General features: G+C 46.9%; 1 protein-coding gene across 2 annotated transcripts in view; it reads left to right on the top strand.

Moving 5' to 3' along the window:
• Positions 1-8,556: 8,556 nt before the first annotated feature.
• The window catches only part of TXLNG (taxilin gamma), a 137,159-nt gene continuing 120,905 nt past the window's right edge, over positions 8,557-24,810 (top strand). The window contains exon 1 of one of the 2 annotated variants that reach the window (XM_029603290.1): positions 8,557-8,765. In XM_029603290.1, coding sequence (XP_029459150.1) covers positions 8,667-8,765 — 99 coding nt within the window. In that variant the 5' untranslated portion in view covers positions 8,557-8,666. The remainder of the gene's footprint in view (positions 8,766-24,810) is intronic. The other variant, XM_029603291.1, reaches the window with a different exon arrangement.

Raw genomic sequence — 24,810 nt, forward strand, 5'->3', positions numbered from 1 at the left:
ACAACGCCCGTAGGACAAGGTTCAAGTTCCACTCTGTGCACAGTTTCCGAACAGGCGGCTTCAAATGCTCGACTCCTTTGTGGAAGCGAACCATATCGGGGAGGCAGGCCAGGGTTCTGCCATCTATTCGTGCCCTAAAACATCCTAGGATGGAAACCTGAACTCGTAGGGAATTATAGGCTAGGCCCCTGGAGAGACCCTGCTGTAGAAATGCCAGAATATGAGCGACGGACGCCGACTCTGGCCCAGTCCCCTGTTGAGCACACCAGGACTCAAACACTGACCACACTTGCACGTACGCCCTGAAAGTGGATGGGCGCCTGGCCTGTAGCAGCGTGGCAATCACAGACTCTGAATACCCCTTCAGTCGCAGACGCTGCCTCTCAAAAGCCAAGCCGCGAGAGAGAAGCCATCCTCACAATCCGAGAAGATAGGGTCCTGGCACAACAAGTTCGGTAAATGCGCAAGCCGTAATGGTTAGTCTGTGGTTAAGTCGTACCAGATCCGCAAACCAAGGGCGACGTGGCCATTCCGGAGCCACCAGCACTACCTGACCTCTGTACTGTTTCACTAGTCTGAGGATTCGCCCAAGGAGAGGCCAAGGAGGAAAGGCGTACAACAGGAATCCCTGTTGGCCACTTGGACACCAGGGCGACAAGACGTACCGACCCCATCTCTTTCCGTCGACTGAAAAAATGTGTCGTCTTTGTGTTGAGGCGGGTCGCCATGAGGTCCAACTGGGGAGTCCCCCATCTGGCACAAATGAGGTTCCACGCCTCTCTGGACAGCTCCCACTCCCCTGGATCCAGCTGTTGTCTGCTGAGGAAGTCCGCCTGGATGTTGTCCATGCCTGCCACGTGTGAAGTAGAAATGCCCTCCAGATGACGCTCGGCCCAGGCGAAGAGGAGGTGAGCTTCTCAGGCTATGGCAGGACTCTTGGTGGTTGAGATGCCACTTTGGTGGTGGTGTCTGAAAATACTCAAACCATCCGACCCTGCACCAGATCCAGAATGCTTCCAACACCCTGCGTACAGCCCTGGTTTCTAGGCGGTTGATGGACCAGGCTCGTTCTGATTCTAGCCACACGCCCTGTGCCACTCTGCCCAGGCACATCACCCCCTCCAGCCTCGGAGGCTGGCATCCGTGGACACTACTACCCAGTCTGGGGTTTTGACGGGCATTCCTCGCTGGAGATTGGAATCCACAAGCCACCATGCCAGGCTGGATCTGGACTGTGAGGTGAGGGGCAGCTGAACCTGATACTGCTCCGACACTGGACTCCATCGGGACAAGAGAGCTTGCTGTAATAGCCTCAAGTGAGCAAAGGCCCATGGGAAGAAATCTATTGTTGAGGCCATGGATCCCAGTACCTGAAGATAGTCCCAGGCCGTAGGAGTCTGTGTTGTCCTCAAGCAAATCACCTGCTGTTGCAATTTGCGCATCCGCTCTTCTGTCAGAAACACCCGGCCCAGATGAGTGTCGATGGAAGGAACCAGGTGTCTCTTCGCAAGATTGATCACCCACCCTAACAACTGCAACATGTGGGTCACATGACGAATAGTCCGTTGACAGTCTTCCTCTGACTTTGCCCGGAGTAGCCAGTCATCGAGGTACAGGTGCACCAAAACTCCTTCCCGCTGAAGGGCTGCCGCAACTACCACCATAACCTTGGTAAAGGTGCGGGGTGCCGATGCAAGCCCGAAGAGGAGCGCACGAAACTGGAAAAGGTGTCCCAGGATCAAGAATCGCAGGAACTGCTGATCGCTCCGGATTGGGATATGGAGGTAGGCCTCCGTGAGGTCCAAGGAGGCAAGGAACTCTCCCTTGTGTACTGCCGCAATCACCGTGTGCAGGCTTTCCATTCGAAACGTGGGACTTTCAGACTCCAATTGACCTGTTGGAGGTCCAGAATGGGCTGAAATGTCCCCTCTTTTTTTGGCACCACAAAGTACAAGGAGTACCGCCCGGCCCCTCGTTCCGCCTCTGGAACTGTAACGATGACCTGCAGGCTTATCAGACAGCGTAGCATGGTTTCTACCACTGCTCACTTGTTTGGGGAAGAACAGCGTGACACCAGGAAGGCGTCTCTGGGCAGGTGAGAAAATTCTAAGGCGTAACCCTACGCGGATCACCTGTAATACCCACTGGTCGGTTGCAATTCTTGCCCGTTCCTCATAGAATTGGGACAGTCTTCCCCCTACTGCCATCTCCGGGGATTGGGTGCTCCTGATGTCATTGGGAAATGTTGCTGGCCGGAACCTCCTCTCGCAGCCCGGATGGGTCCCCAAAAGGACTGCTGATGTCCCGAGGAAGACTTGGATCCAGAGGAAGCGGAGGAACCCCCTCTTCCTGACCTAGATCTTCTGGAATTTCTGATCCGGGTCCTTTTGAGGCAAAGGCTTTCTGTCCTCCGGGAGCCTATTCCCTCTGAGTTATGACTCCTGCCTGCGGGCTCCCCCGCGAGCAGGCTCCTTACCGCCATGCTGTTGCCTGCTCTCCTGTGCGGCTGGGTGCCGCCGCCGACGAGCCTCCTGTGTGGCTGGAGCCGCGGACTCTGTTGACCTTTTGCAGCCCGGAGGCCGCCCATCATGCTCTGCTTTGCCGCGGCCAGAGCCGCGGACTTTTCTGCCTATTTCACGGCTGAGCCGCCGCCGATCCCAGTGCCATCTTCGCGGCCAGAGGCCGCAGTCCTCAAGCTTGCCTGGCAGCCGGAACCGCCCCTGGATTCTCCTGCAGCGGCAAGAGCCGCTGCTGACGTCGGGGCCTGCTCCGAGGCCCAGCCCTGCCTCAGCTATGCTGACGTCGGTGCAGGGCCGCTGTCCACGGTCCTGCACAGCTTCCTGTTTCCTCTCTCTAGATGCACGGCCGCGCCTCTCTTCAAGATTTAAAGGGCCCACGGCCGGATCTGCCCTGGGCTCCACCTCTGGACTGTTTCCTGTATCAGCCCTATAAAAGGGCTGCTCCTGCATTCCACCTTTGCCTTGCATCGGAGTTACTTCGCCTCTGGAAGCTCCTGCCTTCCAGCGCTCCATCAGGATCTTTGTGTTTCCTCGTTGGAGCTCCTTGTCTTGTCTGCTTCTTGTGCCATGTCTTCGTCTCGTGAGGTCCTAATCCAGGTCTCCTGATGTCTCCTCGTCCGATGTCCCGCTTCCTGATGTTCTTCTCCTGTGCTCTTGAGCCTTCTGTTCTGTCGGCTCTTTAGATCTCTGGGTGACATGTCTCTGTCATGGGAGTTGCCTGCAGTGGATGTATGTCCTGCGCTCCTGAGCCTTCCTGTCCTGCCAGCCCTTGTGGTTCTCCGGCTGACATCAGCTCCGTTATTGGGGTCTCACCTCGGCTGGATTCCTTCCTGCGCTTGTCCCGCTCTACGTGTGGTCCATGACCAGCCTCCTCAGGCTGTGTAGGGCGTGCAGTGGGACAGGGTGATCCGCGACCAGCCCATTGGGTCCGCCCGTGAAGGTGGGCTGAGTAGGGCACCCTGAGAGACAGTGGCAATGTCTAACCTTCCCAGCTTCTTGCCTCGTCTGTGATGCCGTCGCATCAGCCCCTCGTCTGTGATGTCTTCACCTTAGTCCTTGTCCAAAGTCTTCATGTCAAGGCCTCCGTCTGCCCTCATCCTCAGGTCGGCCTGCTGCTCCAAACCAATCCTAAGCGGCAGGTCCGAAAGGGCTTGGAACGGTCGGAGGACTGTTCAACTACCAACATCATCTTGTTGGCTCGGGAGCATGCAAGCCCGGCGGAGGGTAAGACTGTGTCTCCGCCATGCTGGGACATGCCGCCAACCCTCGGTTCGGTCCTGGATTCGTCTGGGGTCGGGCCGAGGCCCAAGGGCACACGAAAAACCCTTCTGTAACACTCTGGATTTTCCCAGTGACTTTACGAGCTGGTCCAAGTCCTCGCCAAACAGGAGCTTCCCCCTGAAGGGGAGGTTACATAAATATGCTTTAGAAGCCGAGGCAGCCAACCAATTCTGGAGCCACAGAAAGCGTCGGGCCACTACTGAAGAGGCCATGGAACACGCTAAAGTCCTTACCAGGTTATACAGGGTATCCGCCGTGTAAGCCACTCCGAGGCGGACGGATCTTGTGGTTGCTGAATCCAACACAGGCAGGTGTGTTGCATCATACTGGCACATACTCAAGGCAAGTCTTGCCTCACCAATCTGCTTCACTTTTTTGAAGGAGTCAATAAACATGTGAATAAAGGTGAACCGGTAGATGTAGTATACTTGGATTTTCAGAAGGCGTTTGACAAAGTTCCTCATGAGAGGCTTCTAGGAAAAGTAAAAAGTCATGGGATAGGTGGTGATGTCCTTTCATAGATTACAAACTGGCTAAAAGACAGGAAACAGAGAGTAGGATTAAATGGACAATTTTCTCAGTGGAAGGGTGGGGGCAGTGGCGTGCCTCAGGGATCTGTATTGGGACCCTTACTTTTCAATATATTTATAAATGATCTGGAAAGAAATAAGACGAGTGAGGTAATCAAATTTGCAGATGATAAAAAATTGTTCAGAGTAGTTAAATCACAAGCAGAAACTGTGATAAATTGCAGGAAGACCTTGTGAGACTGGAAAATTGGGCATCAAAATGGCAGATGAAATTTAATGTGGATAAGTGCAAGGTGATGCATATAGGGAAAAATAACCCATGCCATAGTTACACAATGTTAGGTTCCATATTAGGTGCTACTACCCAAGAAAGAGATCTAGGCGTCCTAGTGGATAACACATTGAAATCATTGGTTCAGTGTGCTGCGGCAGTCAAAAAAGCAAACAGAATGTCATAATGCCTCTGTATCACTCCATGGTGAGACCGCACCTTGAATACTGTGTAAAATTCTGGTTGCCACATCTCAAAAAAGATATAATTGCGATGGAGAAGGTACAGAGAAGGGCTACCAAAATAAGGGGAATGGAACAACTCCCCTATGAGGAAAGACTAAAGGGGTTAGGACTTTTCAGCTTGGAGAAGAGACGACTGAGGGAGGATATGATAGAGGTGTTTAAAATCATGAGAGGTCTAGAATGGGTAGATGTGAATCAGTTATTTATGCTTTCGGATAATAGAAAGACTAGGGGGTACTCCATGAAGTTAGCATGTGGCACATTTAAAACTAATCGGAGAAAGTTCTTTTTCACTCAACGCACAATTAAACTCTGGAATTTGTTGCCAGAGGATGGGGTTAGTGCAGTTAGTATAGCTGTGTTTAAAAAAGGATTGGATAAGTTCTTGGAGGAGAAGTCCATTCCCTGTTATTAATTAACTTGACTTAGAAAATAGCCACTGCTATTACTAGCAACATGGAATAGAGTTAGTTTTTGGGGTACTTGCCAGGTTCTTATGTCCTGGATTGGCCATTCTTGGAAACAGGTGCTGGGCTTGATGGACCCTTGGTCTGACCCAGTATGGCATGTTCTTATACAGCCGCTCTGAGGCTCAATGCTGAGACTTCAAAAAGGCGCTTCAGGTGGACTTCCAATTTTTGATCCTGGGCATCCTTCAAGGCTGCCGAACCTGCCACAGGAATGGTAGTTTGCTTAATAACGGCAGAGACCGCTGCAACGACCTTGGGTGTCCGAAAGGACTGCATATGCTGCTCTGACAGCAGATACAGCTTGGCCATGGCCCGTCTAACCTTGAGGCCAGCAACCAGGACATCCCATTGCCCACTGATAAGCTTCTGTATTTTCTTTTTTTTTTTTATTATTACTTTTATATACCGACATTTGATCTCAATTGAGATATCACACCGGTTTACATTCAGGTACTGTAGGTATTTCTCTATCCCCAGAGGGCTTACAACCTAAGTTTTTTGTACCTGAGGCAATGGAGGGTAAAGTGACTTGCCCAAGGTCCCAAGGAGCAACAGCAGGACTTGAACCCTGGTCTCCTGGTTCATAGTCCACTGCTCTAACCACTAGGCTATTCTTCCAGGACCAGGTTAACCCCTTCGCTGTCCAAATCGTCCTGTGACAGTTTGAGCCCCAATTCCTCCAGCACCTGGGGAATAAGGGGACTCAATTCCTCCTGCTTAAATAGCCGAACCACCTGAGGATCATCACCCCCCCCCCCCCCCCCCCGGGGCGTTCAGCAACAACAGGTCGTCCCCGTCTGCTTCTGGGTCCGGATCAGGGTCAGAGTCACCCTGGGGCATGGCTCCTCGAGGGCCTGAAGAAGACAGGACCTGAGTCTTTAGACACTTGGCAGAGCCACCAGCGCTGTCCTGAGAACTCCTCTTTGCAGCCTTCCTAGCCAGGAATGCCTCATGCATAAGTAGCAGAAACTCCGGGGAAAAGCCTCTGGGTCCCATATCCTCGCTACTGGAATCCGAAGCCGTATCCTTTGGATCTCCCTGGCCCGGTTCCACCACTGCTGAGGAAAGCGGGGGGAGGACTTCCTTAGCCTTCTTCCTCTGGGTAACCTTTGACCCCAGGGGTATAGCAGTTGAACCTGCTCTTCCCCCAGATATCTTCCTAGGCGTTCTGGACTTCTGACCCTTGGCAGAAGAGCCCTCCCCCCCGCAGCACATGAGGCACATAGAGAGTGAGCATCCAATTCTAAAACCAGGCCAGAGGCCCTACAAACCTTCATCAGAGCACTTTCAGCCATGGCAGTCCTTCCCCCAGGTCCACTGCCTTACCAGGAGAAGGAAATCTGACAAGCTGTGTCTAGCTCAAAAAAACAAAATGGCTCCCAGCCTAGCCCAGGCCCAGCTGATTAACTGTCCAGACCCCCAGAATGCCTGCCTTGAGGCCAAATTATACCCAGGAGCTACTTCCTGAGGCTCTGGGAATTAGGATGCTCCTCCTCCCCCAGCCGAGCACTGCCTGAAAGGCAAGCCTCAGAGAAAAGCCCCTTGCAGAGAAAAAAACTGAAGGCAAGAAAAAAAATGTTTTTTTTCAAACTCAGAAAGTAAGAACAAAAAAATCCCCACATGGGTACTTTCCTTTAGGAGGAGCTGGAAGAGGGCTTTGGGGAGCGGAAGGAACCAGTCCCCTGGCTATCCAACTCCCCGGAATCCAAGGGCTCTACAGTTGGAGGTATCCCCCCCTCCCTGGTTCGCCCTGCTTCACCCAAGGGATGGCCCACCATCGGAACCTCACACCTTGGAGAGCCCTGCCAAAACTCAGTCCAGTGCTGCAGGATGCACAACCACCATCTACTGGAGACAGAGAAATACTGAGGAGCTATCCATGGCACTAGAGTTATATAACTAAAGAAAAAACTGTGTACTAGTCATAAATTTAGTATAGCACATATAACGCCAAACAGCTTATGTCAGACCCTCTATTCACGGGCAGACATTTTGTATGTACAGCTCGTTTTTCATAGGGGTCACTGTTACTTTACAAATACAGCGGGTTGAAACGCAGCCTGCTCTTCGTAAAAGGATTGGCACGGAGCGGATACGCCAGAAGAAGAAGACATTCTTTGACTACTACCTGAATTGGTTTCCTTCTCTTCCCCTGAAGCAGGACAGCGGTCCGAAACATGGCCATGTCGGGTTACCTGGGACCTTTTCAGTGCGGATAAGTACCCGGTTTTATTTTGATTGAAAAAACTGAAAAAACGAAAAATTGAGTGTATGGATTACCATGATTAAAGTAACAGTGACCCCTATGAAAAACGAGCTGTACATACAAAATGTCTGCCCGTGAATAGAGGGTCTGACATAAGCTGTTTGGCGTTATATGTGCTATACTAAATTTATGACTAGTACACGGTTTTTTCTTTAGTTGTTTACAGTGGTGTGTACTAGAATACACTAGTTGGTGTGTGTGGGTTTGTTGTGTGATTGATAACTAGAGTTATATAGCCAGGCCTCGAAGTTTGTTCTCTGCCTCCAACTGCTGGTAGGAGGACATAACCCACTGGACTGGACTGATCTGGGTATGTCCAGGAAATACAAACTTGCAAAATATTAAAATATCAGAGATACAGGTTTTCCAAAGCTGCCAGGGAAAATCCAAGACCACAAAAGAATGAGCAAGAAATCCTGGGGAAAATAGGAGAAACATCAGCTATAGCAGCAAACTATTCGGTATCCTGCCACCAGCCCAAAAATTATACCTGATCAAAGTCAATAGCGAGTAGCACCAAAACTTGGGACATCGCCCCGATGCTCTGTCCGTCTTTTCTAACCGTTTTATTTTAATTATTCAACGTATTACTTTGGCAACACATGTAAAATTGTCATGCCAATAAAGTTAGCTGAATTGTAGCCCGCTGCTGCAGGACGAGTGATGCAATCTGTCACTTTCAAACTCAAAAGAAGCTTTATTGCGATGACAATAATTACACGTCGAAAAGCCTTCGAAGGTAGGGGAGGCGTGGCAAGAGACCGACCAATGAGGAGAGACCTTTCATGTGTTCAACGTGACCCCCACAGCTACGCGTGCTTTTCTCTCGCAAGACGGCGTAGAACTTCTCAATTATTAAATACTTAAGCGACCCAAATAAAAACCTCAGCAGCGTCCATGTCACAGAACATACCCCCTTTTCAGTCCTCGTCCCCTCCCCGCGCGCTCGTTTTATATAGCCATTGCGCGAACTAAGCGCCCGGCATTGATTGGCTGTGGCTGTGAGGATGGGCGGAGCGCGCGGCGGCGCGTGGCTCCTGTGAATCGTGCGGACGCCTCGCGCAGGTTTCGATGCCGTCACATCATGGCGACGCAGGTATCGGGAGCAGTGCGAGCAGCCGCTGCCGTCGGGGAGGAAGTGGGCGCCCTGGAACCGAGCAGTTCCACTGCGGCCGCCGCGCAGGTAACAGTTGCCCGCCAGCACTATGGGGGAGTTTGCCCCGCAACGGCGGCACCTGCTGGAATGGTCCCCGGTGGTGAGTGCGGCCGCAACCGGGGAGGAGGAAGGTGCTTGGCGTCGGAGGGCTCCGTTGCCTTTCCCCTACCCGTTTCTAAGCCCGTGACACAGCACCTCCCCCCATCCCCCATGTCTGCGTGCCTGGGGGGTAAATTATATGAATACTGTGCGGGATGCCTGCTATAAGAGCCCAGGGCGCACTGACAGGTGGGCTTTGTATTATGTTTACACTCTCCACGAGGGAGTCTGGTATGGAAGGAGAGAGAGGAGGACGAGGCTTATGTGGTCTGTATAACACCCAGAGCACTGTGATAGTAGTGGGCTGCAGTTATAAATATGTTGCTATAGCACTGCATCGATATATTAGTACCACGATATATTAGTGTATGATGCATGCATATAGTCTGATGGACCTATGCGCGACATTGTGTACACTGGTGGAGGCTGGGCGATATCAGCACATTCTTAATGAAGGAGCTATTTAGTAACTGCGTTCTGACAGAAGGTGCTGTGTGCGATATATGTATGCTCTATGTTCGTTTGTACTGAATGTGTATATATGCCCTGTGACAGAGCTGCAGCTTGTATGTGAAACATAGATACACTGATGGAGTGGACTGTGTTGTAAATACTCTGATAGTTTTGTGTACATTCTGATAAACAGTGGTGCTGTTCACATTTTGACTGGGCTGTGTTTTATAAAAACTTGAGAGGTTGGTTGTGATGTGTAATATATACTAACATAGTAAATGATGTAATGAGAGCAAATAAAGACCAAATTATCTTATCCAGTCTCCCTATTCTTCCATTTTGAGTAGATGACCATATGAATTCATATGTACAATCCAACATCTGCTCCCTTCCACCCTATGTCTTATCTGATCTTTCAACCCTCTTTCTGCTGCTATTCTTTATATCAGCCTTGCCTTTAACTTTGAAGGCCCTCTTCCATATCATATTACCACATTTTGTAATAATCCGCATAGCCACCAAAATTAGTGAGATTATTGTCTAAAATATCTGGTGGTCTCATGCTCATTGAAACTTGAGATTTAATCATGGTCCTGTGCAGATTCCCTCAGCCTTCTTGGAAACCATACGCATTTGTACCACTGCTATTAGGGTTGTAACCATTGTGCCATGCAAATTACCCCAGTTGTCTTGGAAACCTAATGCAGTCATACCACTGCTGTTTTGGCCTAACTACTACTCCATGCAGGTTACCTTTGTGCTTCCTCTGTGCTTACCATCCTGTTTAAACAAGCATATATACGATCACATACTTAATCCAGCAATCTGCTCCTACCCCTATTGCATCCTATCACAAAACTTTACAATAACATAAGCCAGTGTTGTTCAACCACCAGTTCATGGCAGCATTTCTACCAGTCTATGAAACAATGGTGATTGTAGAAGGAAGCAATACCTTCCTTGCAGTTGCATTGCACACCACACCACTGCCAGCAGACACTTTTCCTAAACCTCCCTGACTACCCTGCTGCGCAGACCATTTTTTTCTCTAGTTGGGCGTGGTCGTGAGGCCTCATTTTTGGAAGGGCAGCACTGCAGATGAATGTTAATGGACTGACAGACTGAGTCTGAATCTTCTCCACTTTCAGGCCCCATCTACCATGCAGAATCCTGGAGAGGATGGTGTCTCAGAGCAGAGCTTATGGACTCCATCTCTTGCTAGCTTGTTAACATTCAGCTGCAGTTACTCCCTTCCCAGAGATTGGTACTCAGGACTAGACCCAACTGGGGAAAAAAAAAGTCCAGAGAATGGGAGTGTTAATATAGGAGTGGTGTTGGCTAGCAAGGGGGAGAGAGAGAGAGGGAGATTTTTTTTTTTCACTGATGAACCGGGGGGGGGGGGGGGGGGCTGGGAGGGAGAGAGAGAGAAGTAATTTTTTTGTCTTTGAAAGGCAATCAGAATGGTGTGGGGTCTATTTCAAAAGCCATATGAGACTGAAGGACCTGAATACCTGGAGGAGAGACAGGGAGATATAGATGTTTAAATACCTTAACAATTATTAATGATGCACAAGAATCAAACCTTTTCCAGTGGAAAGAAGGCTGTAGAACTAGGGGTCATGATATGAAACTCCAAGGGGTAGACTCAGGAACAACATCGGGAAATATTTCTTCACAGAAAGGGTGGTAGGTGCATGGAATGCTGACCTGGAAGAGGTGGCGAAGACATCACTTAGGTCTTCTAGTGTTAAGCGATTAACAAATTTTAATGAATGTAAAGAACGGTAATGGAATTTGAAAGGGCATGGGATAAACAGAGGATATCTAGTAGTTTTCCATAGCAGGCCCCCAAGTTGTGGAACTCACTTCCAGAGTCAATACGTCAGATAACAGAGTTTCAAGTGTGAACTGAAAACTTGGCTCTTTAGAAATGCATACAATTTAACATAAAATACCTATAATGCTGATAACTCTTACATCAGTACCAGAGATAATGTTAGTGGAGTGATCAATAAGTAATGAACGATGTGAAGTGTATTGTTAGTAGAATTGGAACTTGTGTTTACTGTTAAGTTGACCAAGAAAATGTATGAATATGAACTAGATTGTATAGTAGCTAGAGTGATATCCAAGAACATTTATGATCATGAACTAGAATATGTATATGCAATGGTGTTGAAATAGAAGGTCAATGTTGACACACAGTATGTGATCGTTGACCATGAATATGAATGTGAATATTGTAAACCGTTGTGATCTTCTTTTGGAATGATAGTATATAAAACGTCCAAATAAATTAAATAGCTAAAGGATGGACAGGAACATAAAGGTAATCTGCACGAAGCGGCAGTTACTCCTTTAACAGAAGGTGTGGGGATAATTGCACAGGGTGGCAGTTACTACCATTAAAAAAAATAATAATAAATAGGTTGCTGGACAGACTGGATGGACCACTTGTTTTATTCTGTCATCATTTACTATGTTAAAATACTGATGGCTGACTGGGAAAGAGAGAAAGAGGATTTTCTTTTTAATAAGAGCAAGTTTATTTCTTTAAAAAAAAATGTTCTTAAACTGGCAAGTTACCTTCTTAGGGCTAACCTATGAGATTAAAGACCAGTTGGGGACCCTTCCCTGTAACGGGTCCACGTAATTTAAAGAAAGTAAGTAGTAGAAACACTGGTCTAAACATCTACCAAAATCAGTGAATTTGCCCAAACATTTGTTCCCCATGGTCCTTATGGATCTACTGGATGATACATAGCCACTACTAGTCTGCTTGTTGCCCAGTTTCTGGGGCATTGTAGAGTAGTACCTAGCTACCATTTTCCTTCTATTCTCCATCCTTTTGTTTTGTCTCTATTACCTCTCCTGTTGCCTCCGCACTTGAGAGAGTGGAAGATGAGTTGTTTACAATACTGTACCTCCTAACCTGGTTCATATTAATATCACAGAATATGACATAAGGACCATTAGGGCCCATCTCATCTCATGCTACCTCTTGTCATAGTGACACAGACTCCATTTATCTCTAGTTTTCTCCTCTTGTTTTTGCCACTAGGGATTCTTTGTGCTTATTCTATGCTTTTTTGAATTCCATTACCAGTTTTGTCTCCACCACCTCAACCAGGAATCCAATCCATGGAGAAATATTTTCAGATATTGCTCCTAAGTCTGTTCCATCTGAACTATGAACTCTTGTTCTAGGTAGACCTGTTATATATACTTGATGGGGCTTACAGTATTACACTGGAGAGATTTGGTTGTGTTTACCTACGAGTGGCTAGTCAGTTGTAATTATTTGAAGTTAAATGGGACTGTTAATATGCACAAATACTGTTAGATAGTGATTTATACTGCAGATAGGGGATATATTCTGTATACTTCATTAGACAGGGCTGAGATATTGATGCCTTAGCATTAGATATGCCAAGGGTGAAACCTCCTTTTCTTAAGGTTTTTAAATGGAGGTGAAGGAGAGTGGTACCCTGTCTGTTTTCCTTGGCTCAGTGACTCTTAATTCTTCCTCTCACCCCTTCCTTAGGACTGTCTTTTTGTATGTTTGTACAGACCTGGGTATGTCGTGTAGTGCTATATAAATGTTTAGTAGTAGTAACTATGTACTGGTACACCACAGTAGTGTTATAGATAGGAGTAAAGTGAACTTGAACATGTCAACAGTAAAACCAAACTGTGCTGTTAACTTGATGGTGAATCCATAATATATCTGGCTTGGTAGTGTGTCTGTCATTGCTCGTGCATGTTCCCCAGCCCGCCGATAGATGGCGCAGGCAGCTCCCTGGCCGCCTTGGAGGCTCAAACACGCCGTACAGCGGCCATGTCACAACACCAGCTGCAAGAGGTACTCCTGGGGGAATTCAGCGCTACTGCGGAATGCAGATTTTGCGCAGAATTCCTCCTTCCCGCAGATTTCCTCCCTCACCTCGCCGAAGACTATTCAAAACCGGAAGGACGACAGCCATTGCGGGACAGGCAGAAAATAGCAGAGGAGACCCCAGCATGCCTGCGAATGGAGCTTGTCCCGCGGCACACGCTCTGTTCGCGGCGAAGATGAAGGCCCGGCGCGCCGTTCGCGGCGAAAAGGGAAGGCCCCCGTGTGCTGTGATCGGCGCGCCCGGGCCTTCATCTTCACCGCGAATGAGCGAGTGCCGTGAGAGGCGCTCTGTTCGCAGCATGCTGGGGTCTCCGCTGCTATTTTCTGCTCAAGGCGAAAATGGAAGGCCCCCGTGTGCTGCGAACGGTGTGCCGGGTCTTCATCTTCGCCGCAAATGGCACGCCGGGACTTCATCTTCGCCACGAACGGCGTGGGTCCCGCGGCATGCTGGTGAGAGAGAATGTGTGTCGGGGAGGGTGAGAGAGAGCAGGAGGGTGTGAGAGAGAGCATGGGGGGGGGGATGCCGGTGAGAGAGAATGTGTGTGTATGGGGGGGGGGTGACAGAGAGCATGGTTGGTAAGAGATGGGTGGGGAGAGTGTGAGAGAGAGCATGGGAGGTAAGAGAGGGTGGGTGGGGGATGCTTGAGTGTGGGTTTCAGAGAGAGAGGGAGCCTATATGAGGGGAGGGGGATGCCGGTGAGAGAGATTGTGTGTGTGAGAGAGGAGAAGGGGGTGTGGGGGAGTGCGAGAGGCAGCTTGCTAAATAAACTTTGCCAGCCCTGGCTTTAGCAAATGTGCTTCCACGTCCCTTGCCCTGGGTGAAAATTTAGTTTTTCCTTTTCAGCTAACACTTCCATACAAGAGCATATGTGCCAATAAAAAGGCTCGCCGCCCGGGCATAGAACGGGTACAGTTGCTAGTGTAAGTATGTTATACAAACTGCCAAAAAGGTCATTTGGAGACTTATGCTATATTTGTTTTATTTTCTATGTTTTCTGGCAGATATTGGATAACACAGATCCTGCACCATTGCAGTGCTCTGAATAAGTGGGAGTGAGGGAAAGGAAAGTTTTCATCTCTGACCAAGCAGATTCCCAGAGATTTTTCACACAGTGTAGTCTTACTTATACTTTAGATTACTAGACAGGATTATATGCACAATAAGAGGAAATACTAGACTCAGTTCTGTTTTAAGAAGCAAGACAAGCAGATCTTGTTGTCTGTCTGGTTTATCTCCCAGCTTCCTCAGATTTCTACCCATGGCTGTCAGTCTGGACTCTCATGTTTCTCTTGTAGTCCCTTGCAGAGTCCATGGATCTGGTTTAGGGATATTTTCCAGGGACCAGGGCTGTAGTTCTGCCCCTAGCCAAGAGAGGAGCCTGGGGCCACCCTGTGCCCATTTCCATGGCCTACTTCTACTGGGACTAAAGCAAGGGAGGGAGCAGTCAAATCTGTGTGAGCCCATACCCAAGGAAGGAATTTAGGGCATGGTAGGAAGAAGCAGGGTCAGCTGTTATGGCTGCTGTGACCAGAGCAGTGCCACAATCACAATCTCTGCTGGTTTATTATGGCTGAAGTCCATCTGTCTGGGTATCCTGCAGAATGAAAGTTTATTTCTGAGTTCCACAATCCCTGACTGCAGCACTGTGGAAACTAGATGTGTATGGCTCTCCAAACACGTGAAACATAACAGCTAGTCCTTACATACAATGGCAGCAAGCAAGAAGAAAGGCTATAACACAGTTTTCTGCCTCCAGTCGGGGGTTGGGGATGAATGCACTTGTCCACTTGTAATAGCACCAAACTGACAGCTAGTGGGCTATGTGCAAACAATTCACCACCAGGGATAAATAAAGGTGTTTTAGGTCAGGCTACTACATAAATCACTCACACTTAAAGCACCAGCTATGTTCCTTTGGGCAAAGTGTAAATATTTACATCATTCTGATAACCTTAAAACAAGATTATGGAAGCTGATATGGCCCATAACCTTAAGTGTATTGTTTTGATTGCTCTTCTAGATACACTACCATTTAAAATAGGTCCACCTAGTATTCTCTTTATGTTGCTGTATGCTGATATTCTGGAATCAGACACATTTGTTTTAACAATCAACTGTTTTAATAAGGCCAATACTGGAGTAATCTAAGGAAGGGATGTGCAAATAGGGAGGGCGTGAGTGATCTTGAAGTGGGACATACCAGCTGACTGACTGAGGAAGACTTGCAGGGTCCAGTCTCAGCACAAGAATCTGTGGCACTATCTGAAAATTGCAGCTCATAAGCATCATCTGAACAACCTGGAGCCAGAAAGAATGGGCAAAAATCCCTCCTAAACAGTATGCAAAACTGGTAGAAACTTACCCCAGCAGACTTAAAGCTATTATTGCAGCAAAAGGTGATTCTACCAAATACTAGTGTGAAGGGACTGAATACTTATGCAAGCAGCATATTTCATTTTTTTATTTTATTTTTCCCGTCGATAGGGCTGAATTAGCCATGCTGTCTGGGAGCGTGCATGCGACCAGAGTAGGCGGAGTTTTTCTTAGCTAGTGACAGAGTTTTAACTCTGCGGCTGCGCAGTCATCTTCCTGCGCGATTCTGTCGTTTTCTCCTCGGTCTCTTTTTTTTCCGCGAGCCGTTCGCACACGGGATTTTTTTCTCTCCTCCTCGTCTCAACTTTTTGAAACTTTTTTGGGCACCGTGATGGCTCTTAAGCCATCAGGTTTCAAATATTGCCAATGTGGCAAGGTTATGTCCATCACAGATGGATAGAACTATTGTTACATTTGCCTGGGGCCAGACGATGACCAAGCCTCATGCCAAGACTATGGTCATATGTCCCCCCGGGTCCAAAGGCAATGCGCGGAGAAAATGGCGTGTTTGAGCGTACCTTCAACTCAATCTTCACCAGGACTAGCGAAGAAACCTAAGACGACGCCTTCAAAGAGAGCCTCTTCTTTAGAGCTGGGGGATCATCTTAGCGCCGACCCGGGCACCACGGCCAGGTTTGACATACCGTCAGGGCTGGGGAAAAGAGTTGAGGCTTCGACTCCTCTTCCTCTGAGACCCCCTCATGAGCCGGTCGGGACATAGGGACCTGTTCCCGTTCAGCTGCGCTCCTCGGCGCAGAAGCCATTGGAGCATGCAGAAGCAAAGCGTCCAAAACTATTGACGCATTCAAAACACGGCGCATCGTCAACGCACAGGAAGCAAACGAAGCACTCTATGCCTGCAAAGGACATGGCGCATTCTGCGCGCCAGGCACAAACCCCCAACGCACGCGACGCAGTCACTGCTTCAGGGGCAGAAACAACACCAAGAAAACAGAGAAGAGAAAACATATATACATAAAGCTACTTCTGCACACTCAGAGCTCTCTGGTCATTCTATCACACCAAAACGGCCAGGTACAAACACTAACGTAGAAGTAGAGCTCCTCTCTGATCAGGATTCTGGGTCGTCTAGAGAGGCTTCTCTTAGTGGAGGTTCTATTTTGGGATGGTCATCAGCATCCCGTAGTAAACGATATTCCCCTCAACTGCAGGTGCCTTTTCGTAAACGACACAAACCATCGCCGAAGCCTCAAGACCTTCTTTTGGCAGCACTACCTCCCAGACCAATTCCATTACTGGGTCCATCACAGCCACAACCGGAACATCTAGCCTACAAGGCGATGCTACAGATTTCACAAGCTCTGAATACGTTTTTTCAAGATCTGGAGTCTACGCACCCCCAGCCTCCAAGGGTATCTCCTCAACCTTCACCACCTGCATCACCTCGACCTACACCACCTACTCAGCCGTACGTACCATCTCCAATTCCAACTCGTCCAGATAGCCCAGACTTTCAGTGGACATCATCTTCGCCAAGTTCCTCCACTGGCAAGCCTTCCAACCCACCGGAAGATCCCCCAGAACTTTATTCATCACCAGAAGATCTGTTCTACGCAAAATTCATAGAAAAGGTGGGAAACCTGTTAAACGTAGAGACAGGGAAAGTTCCAGATCCCAGGTTAGAGGTTGTCGGTATACTAAAAAATTTTCGAGATGCCACCAGAACCAACAGCTTTACCACCTCATTCGGTTTTGGATGGAGTCCTTCACAAAATGTGGGAAAAACCCTTTTCCACTATAGCCGCATCTAGAAAAAGAGACCTTAAATACAGAATGTGAAATTCAACAATCTATGATTCTGCCCAGTTGCCTCACAAATCTATTGTTGTGGTGTCTGCACTGTCAAAGGCAAAGCGATCAAAACTTCGTGCCACTTCTCCCCCAGGGAAAGACCATAAGTCTATGGATAGCTTTGGCCGTAAAGTCTACCATTCCTCCATGTTGACAACCAAGATACAGCCAGTTTTTTCTAATATTGAGTGACAACCAAGATACAGCATCACCAATTTTACATGGTCCAAAACTTGTTTGAATGTCTTCAAAAATTGTGCCCTGTTTGTCTAGCCGCTGACAACACCTTGCCGCAGGCCTTCACGGACATGGAAGAAGGTCTTCGTCACTTGCTTAGGTCATTTTACGAGTCCTTCGAATCTTCTGCTACAGGTATAGCGACGATCACCTCAGATCATTGGGTGCTTGACATCATCAGGGAAGGTTATCGCCTGAACTTCATGAATCTTCCATCCCTTCCTCATGTACCTCCTCTCCGAAGTACATCGAACCACTTACCATATCTCCAGGAAGAAATAAGGAATCTACAAGTTCAAAGATCCATTCAAAGAATCCCATTTCCACAACAAAATTAGGATTTCTATTCCCATTACTTTCTCATTCCAAAAAAAGTCTGGGGGCCTTCATCCCATCTTAGATTTACGGAACCTCAACAAGTACATCCAAAGGGAAAAGTTCAAGATGACCTCTCTCAAGAGCATCCTACCCCTTCTACAACCCAACGACTGGCTATGTTCTATAGACCTGAATGATGCATATTCCCATATACCCATGCACCCTTCTTCGTGGCGCTACCTTTGTTTTCGAGCTCAGAACAGGCACTATCACTACAAGGTTCTACCCTTTGGCCTATCTTCAGCGCCGAGAGTATTTACGAAATGTTTAGTGGTGGTGGTGGCTCATCTCAGACAACTATCTATCCAGATTTTTCCCTATCTGGACGACTGGCTATTAGTGGCCTCAGATCAGACCTCTCTGCAAACACACATGGTGCGCACAGTCAGCTGTCGTCAGACACTGGGATTCCTAATAAATTACGAAAAATCAAATCTACAACCAACCCAAACACTGCAGTTCATAGGAGCTCTCATCAATACAGTGGAGGAGAGATCCTACCTTCCACAAGACAGGATTCAGACTCTCTCCTACCTAGCACAAAGACTGTGCAATCACTCGTGCACTCGTGCATCACCCACAGGAATGGACTTCAAATTGGGAAGTAGCTCTGAACATATTTCAATGCTGGGGCTTCCCAACAGTCGATCTCTTTGACATGGAAAGCAATCAACAGACAAAAACCTTTTGCTCCATTTACCGCAGTAAACTTCACTACATTACAGATACTTCCTCATTCCATGGACGGAGGGCTTGCTGTATGCCTACCTTCCCATACTGCTAATATCAAGGACAATTCAAAAATGTATTCAAGACATAGTGGACATGATTCTCATAGCTCCAGCATGGCCGAGACAACCATGGTATGCGTATCTCATTTGACTTTCCATACGTCCACCAATTCCACTGGGCAACCACCAAACGTTGCTAACACAAGACGGAGGCTCCCTCCCCCATCCAATGCATCACTCCATCTGACGGCATGGAGGTTGAAAGGTAAATATTGAACCACCTGGGCCTTCCTTCGCAACTGGAAGATATACTTATTGCATCCAGAAAGCCTTTAACCAGACATAACTATGCAGGGAAATGTCATCGTTACACAGAATGGTTCAAACCACGGAAACTAGATCCTTTCTCATCTACAGTCACACAACTACTGGAATATATCCATACACTCTACCAAGCTGGTCTAGCAGCCACGTCAGTTCAAGTACATATCAGTGCTGTTGCAGCTTTTCATCACACTCATAACGGCCTTCCCATTTCTAACCATCCCTTGGTTTCTAGATTCATGCGAGGCATGCTACATCTACGACCGCCGGTGACAAAACCACCTGTACCATGGGATCTAAACGTCATCCTAAAACAGCTAATGGTGTCTCCCTTCGAACCTTTAGATTCATGCCACATAAAATACCTAACTTGGAAAACTGTATTCCTGGTGGCCGTCACGTCGGCAAGGAGAGTAAGTGAACTGCAAGCCTTGGTTCATTATTCTCCTTACTTGGAATTTTACCACAACAAGGTTACTCTTCGACCTCATCCTGCCTTCTTTCCCAAGGTGGTCTCTGCTTTTCATATTAATCAAACCATCACTCTACCAATCTTCAAACCTAAGCCTCATCAAACCTAAGCCTCATCAGACTGTAAAAGAGCATTAGCTTATTATAAACTGAGAACTCATTCTCCCTCCAGACTTTCTCAACTCTTCCTTTCCTTCAATCCAAATAACCCTGGTCAGCCCGTCTCAAAAAGAACCATCGCGGGTTGGTTATACCAGTGCATTGGGTTCTGTTATAACAAAATTTCCATTAAACACAGCAAAAGGCCAAAAGCGCACCAGATACGCGCCACAGCAACATCTGTTGCCCACTTATGAAAGGTTTCGCTACTGGACATATGCAAGGCGGCAACTTGGTCTTCCCTTCATACCTTCACATCACATTACTGTATTGAAAAACAAGCAACTTCCAATGCAGCACTAGGTTCAGCAATCTTTTCAACCCTTAATAATCAATGAGACTGTCTACTCTGCCTAGGGGTTGGTGTCCTGAACTCTAGCAGCCATACTTTATGGACACAACCCAGGAGCTTGGGACTCCCAGACAGCATGGCTAATTCATCCTGCTATCCTCGGAAACGCTGTTTATGGTAAGCAAACTTGCTTTTACAAAAAATGCAGAGAAATAATGAATTGTGACTTTGAAAATTTACTTTAAGAGCATACTGGTTTGCTATAAACATACTGTCGGGAACAATCTGTGTAAGTGTCATTTGTAATCCCCACATCTGACTTTTTAGAGGGTTACATAAGAACATAAGAAAATGCCATACTGGGTCAGACCAAGGTTCCATCAAGCCCAGCATCCTGTTTCCAACAGTGGCCAATACAGGCCATAAGAACCTGGCAAGTACCCAAAAACTAAGTCTATTCCATGTAACCATATATTTTTTTGCAAGCAGGTGTGTGTTTGCTCTTTACGGTAATTTGAAGAGAAACAATTTGGTGGCTTTTAGCTACTGGTTAGCAGCATGACTCCCTAGTGACTTGGCAACTTGGTTCAAGAGCTGATTGGCTGGCAAGAGAATTTGACATCAGGCCAGGAATCGAGGATCCCCTGGGTATGTGTATGTATGTGTATATATATATATATATATCAGGGCTCCTAACCAATTGCATATATGGAAGGGTGAAATCTTGTCTTAAAAAGTTGGTTCACACCTTTACAGAGAGTGGTGGACACATGGAACGGCCTCCTAGTGAGGGTGGTGGAGACAGTATCTGAATTCAGGAAAGCATGGGATAAGCACAGTGATATATGAGGGAGTGATTGGCATCCTAAAGCTGAATAGTTAGTGTGATGGGCAGGCTAAATAAGCACATGATCATTTTATGCTGTCACAGTTCTATGTTTCTGTTCATTTTGGTAAAACATTTTGTAGAAACTTTTCATTTTTAAATTTGGTTTTGCTCACACCTTTTTCATTGGTAGCTCAAGATGAGTTACATTAGGTATTTCTCTGTCCCCAGAGGGCTTATATTCTAACTTGTTATTGGTTAGCAGTTGCATTTTCTGTCCTTACTGTACTATATATCCTATTGTTTGTGTTCAGTACAGAAGTAGTAATATTTATGTATTTATAACTTTTCTATACCGAAATTCAAGGGAATATCACATTGGTTTACATTAAACAGGGGAAAACAATTAACTATTGAAAGGGGAAATATAAGTTACATGTAACAAGGGGGGCAGGAGAAGCAGAGACAGGTGCAGTATAGGGATGGTAATCATTTAGAATTTAAGTGGTAGTTTATAGATAATTTAACCTAACAGAACATTAACGATAAGATACATTATAGACAGACTGTAGAGAGTTTACAATTTGAGGAGAGTATTTTGAGAAGAAGATCAATTGCAGGATATGAAAAGGAGACAGAGGCAGAATTACGCAAGTAGGGGGAGGGGGTGGGGTACTTAGATTAAGTGAGGCAACTCGAGTTTGGTGGGAGTCGGGATAAGGGACTTAAATGAAATGGGGGGTAGCTTTGGGCAATGAGAGGTAAGGGTTAGGTAAAGGCTTGAGAGAACAGCCAGGTTTTTAGTTTTATTTTAAAGGTTTGGGTACAATGTTCTTGGCGCAGGTGAGGGGGGCATTGAATTCCATAGGGTTGGTCCAGCGATGGACAGGGCCCGTTCTTTCGTGGTTATGTGGTTATGTGATGGGGGGTGGGGGGTATAGAGAGTTCCTTTTTGGCGGTTCTAGTAGGTCTGTTCGATGAGTGATAGTGTAGGGAGTTATCTAGCCATTGGATGTTTTGGTTATGTAAGGCTTTATGGATAATAGTGAGACTATTATGAAGGATTCTAAAATGTATTGGGAGCCAGTGGAGGTCCATGAGTATGGGGGTTATGTGATCTCTTCTGCGGGTGTTGGTGAGGATTCTGGCCGCTGCGTTTTGGAACATTTGGAGAGGTTTGATTGAGGTTGCAGGGAGACCTAGGAGGAGGGTGTTGCAATAGTCAATTTTAGTGAAGATTAAGGCTTGGAGGACCGTGCAAAAGTTGTAGGGATGGAGGAGGGGTCTTAGTTTTTTTAGTACATGGAGTTTGTGGAAACAGTCTTTCGTGGTGGTGTTAATGAATTTTTTTAGGTTCAGATGGAAGTCTAATGTGACTCCTAGGTCTCTGACATATTGGACGTTAGTTATGGGCGAGTCGGGCGGGGGAAGGTTGTGGTGATTTGGTGAAATGATTAGGAGTTCGGTTTTGGCTGAGGCTAGTGAGGAGGCAGTTGATAGAGGAGAGGCAATTATCCCAAATTTTGAGGGATTTGGGGATAGATTCTGTAATGGGAATGATGATTTGGACATCGTCAGCATAGATATAGTGGGTAAGGCCTAGGTCCACGAGGAGTTGGCATGGGGAAGAGGTAGATATTGAATAGTGTCGGGGAGAGGGAGGCGCCTTGGGGGGACTCCTCGTGTGAGGTTTATAGTGTCGGGGAGAGGGAGGAGCCTTGGGGGCTCCTCGTGTGAGGTTTATAGGGTTGGATTCCTTGTTACCTATTCTGACCTTGTAGATTCTATTGTGTAGGTAAGATTCAAACAGCTATGGGCAGATCCTGTGATGCCGATATCTGAGAGTTGATCTAGTAAGATTTTGTGGTTGATGGTATCGAATGCCGAGGAGATGTCCAGTAGAGCTAGGATGAAAGATTGGCCTTCGTCTAATCCTTTAAGGAAGGTGTCTGTAAGTGAAATAAGTAGAGTTTCCGTATTGAAGAATTTACGGAAGCCAAATTGGGAGGGGAATAGGTGGTTGTTTTTTTCCAGATGATCAGTGAGTTGGAGGTTCACTACTCTTTCCGTAAGTTTAGCTATGAAAGGGAGGTTGGAGATTGGCCTGAAGTTAACTAGGTTTGAGGGGTCAAGGTTGGGTTTCTTCAGAATGGGTTTGGTGGCTTGTTTCAGGGGATCAGGAACGTATCCTTGGGTGAGCAAGCAATTGATGATATTCACTAGAGGATGGGAGATAATGTTGGGGATGGTTAGAAGAGATTTCGTGGGGATGGTGTTGGCGGGATGGGAAGCTGGCTTCATTTTCTTTAGGAGGGATTCAATTTCGGCGGAGGAGGTAGTTTCGAAAGATTTGAGGGTGGATTCGGAAGTGGTTTGGGGGTTTGTGGTAGAGGTGTTGAGGTGTGGGGGGAGTGGTGGAGATCTTTTCCTGGAAAAATAGCACCAATTCGTCGCATTTGCTTTTGGCTTTATTGGAGATAAGAGGGGGGCTGTTGTAGAAAGGTTGGAGACCAATGAAAAGAGGGCTTTTGCATTATATTGAAAGTTATGGATTTTAAGAGCGTAGAAGTCTCTTTTTGTTTTTTGTATGGACGTTCTGTAGGTGTGGAGGGCTGATTTGTAAGAGGGCAGAAGGGTTTTTGCGCCATTTTTTTCTCTTTTGATCTAAGTTCCTGTGAGTTTTTTTAGTTCAGCTCTGAACCATGGTTTGTTTGTATTTTGGGTGGGGTTTAGTTCCAAGGCCTTTAAGGGGCAGATGATGTTGGCAATGTTATTGGTTAAGTTATTCCAAGAGGAGGGGGCTGAATAGGTCTAGGTTATCAACAGCCTTTGTGAGGGAGAGAATAAGATTTCCCTTGTTGCAAGGTTTTTGAAAGTGTATAGTGTTTTTGTGTGTGGGAGGAGGGATGGTGTGTTTTTTTTTATGGTGAGGTTAGTTTTTATGAGTGTGTGATCTGACCAAGGGACCGGGCTGCAGAAAGGTGTGTCAGCCGAGAGGAGGGCTGAGTTGATGAAAATTAAATCGAGAGTGTGTCCGGTTTATGTTTTGCCAGGAGTAAAGTGTGGAGCTGCCAGCTCACAAACCATGGAAGGAATCGATGCTGGTTTCCTCTTTGCATCACCAGCCCACTGGCTCATTTGAGATCTAGAGCTGATTTTGTTTGTGTTTTTCAATTCTCAGCTTAATTGTCCGTGACCCACTTCACTGGTTCACACTTGTGGCCATTTAGCCCCAGCACTCCTGGTGGCATTTTGTAGTTGAGTGGATTCATCCTGGATTTAAACTCTAAATATTGTCTGAAGTGAAGTTCTCTCGTTTCCAACTTTTTTGCTCCCTACAGTTTTCCCGACGATGAAAGGACATCCCAAATGATAGTCCGCTGGTCCATAGTGTCCGTGATGCCACAGCTGGCATTACACAGATGATGTTTAGCAAATTGACACCACTATGCAAATTCATTTGGGCTCCTCTTGTCAACATAACTAATGTTATGTTACAAGTGTGTGGGGAATTGGCAAGATGGAGGGAATGTTTAAAATGTTAGATTTTCTTTGAATCAGCCTACCTTTTTCTTAGTTTTCTTGGTTCTGATTTGGGCTTTATTACGCTCCTCGTTTTTTTTTTCCTGCCCCTAACATTTAATTATTTTTGCATGTGTTTTTCAGTAATTGTTTGCACCTTCTCTCCCTGCTTTTTTAAAACTCCATTCCTCAGTTTATTCACTGGCGGTTCATACTGTATTCATAGTTTTGCATGAACGACTTACAGATTGAGATGATAAAAGGGGTCTTAAGTGATCTTGTTTCTCCCTCAACTGCCAGTGGAATGACTTGCATATCTGTTGGTGTTAGCCCTGTTGTCATGTATCCAGTGCTGCAAGGGGGATGGGGAGCAGCTCCCTGCGTGAGCTTTTGAAACATTTGCCTTTCAACACTGAAAGGAATTTTCTTTCATTCCCTCCTGGGTAGGCTGTACTTTGGCAGCTGTTAGGTTAAATTTAGAAGGAGAAAAAAAAACCCA

Source organism: Rhinatrema bivittatum, chromosome 5 (genome assembly GCF_901001135.1).
Source record: "Rhinatrema bivittatum chromosome 5, aRhiBiv1.1, whole genome shotgun sequence".
In the NCBI taxonomy this organism is placed as follows: domain Eukaryota; kingdom Metazoa; phylum Chordata; class Amphibia; order Gymnophiona; family Rhinatrematidae; genus Rhinatrema; species Rhinatrema bivittatum.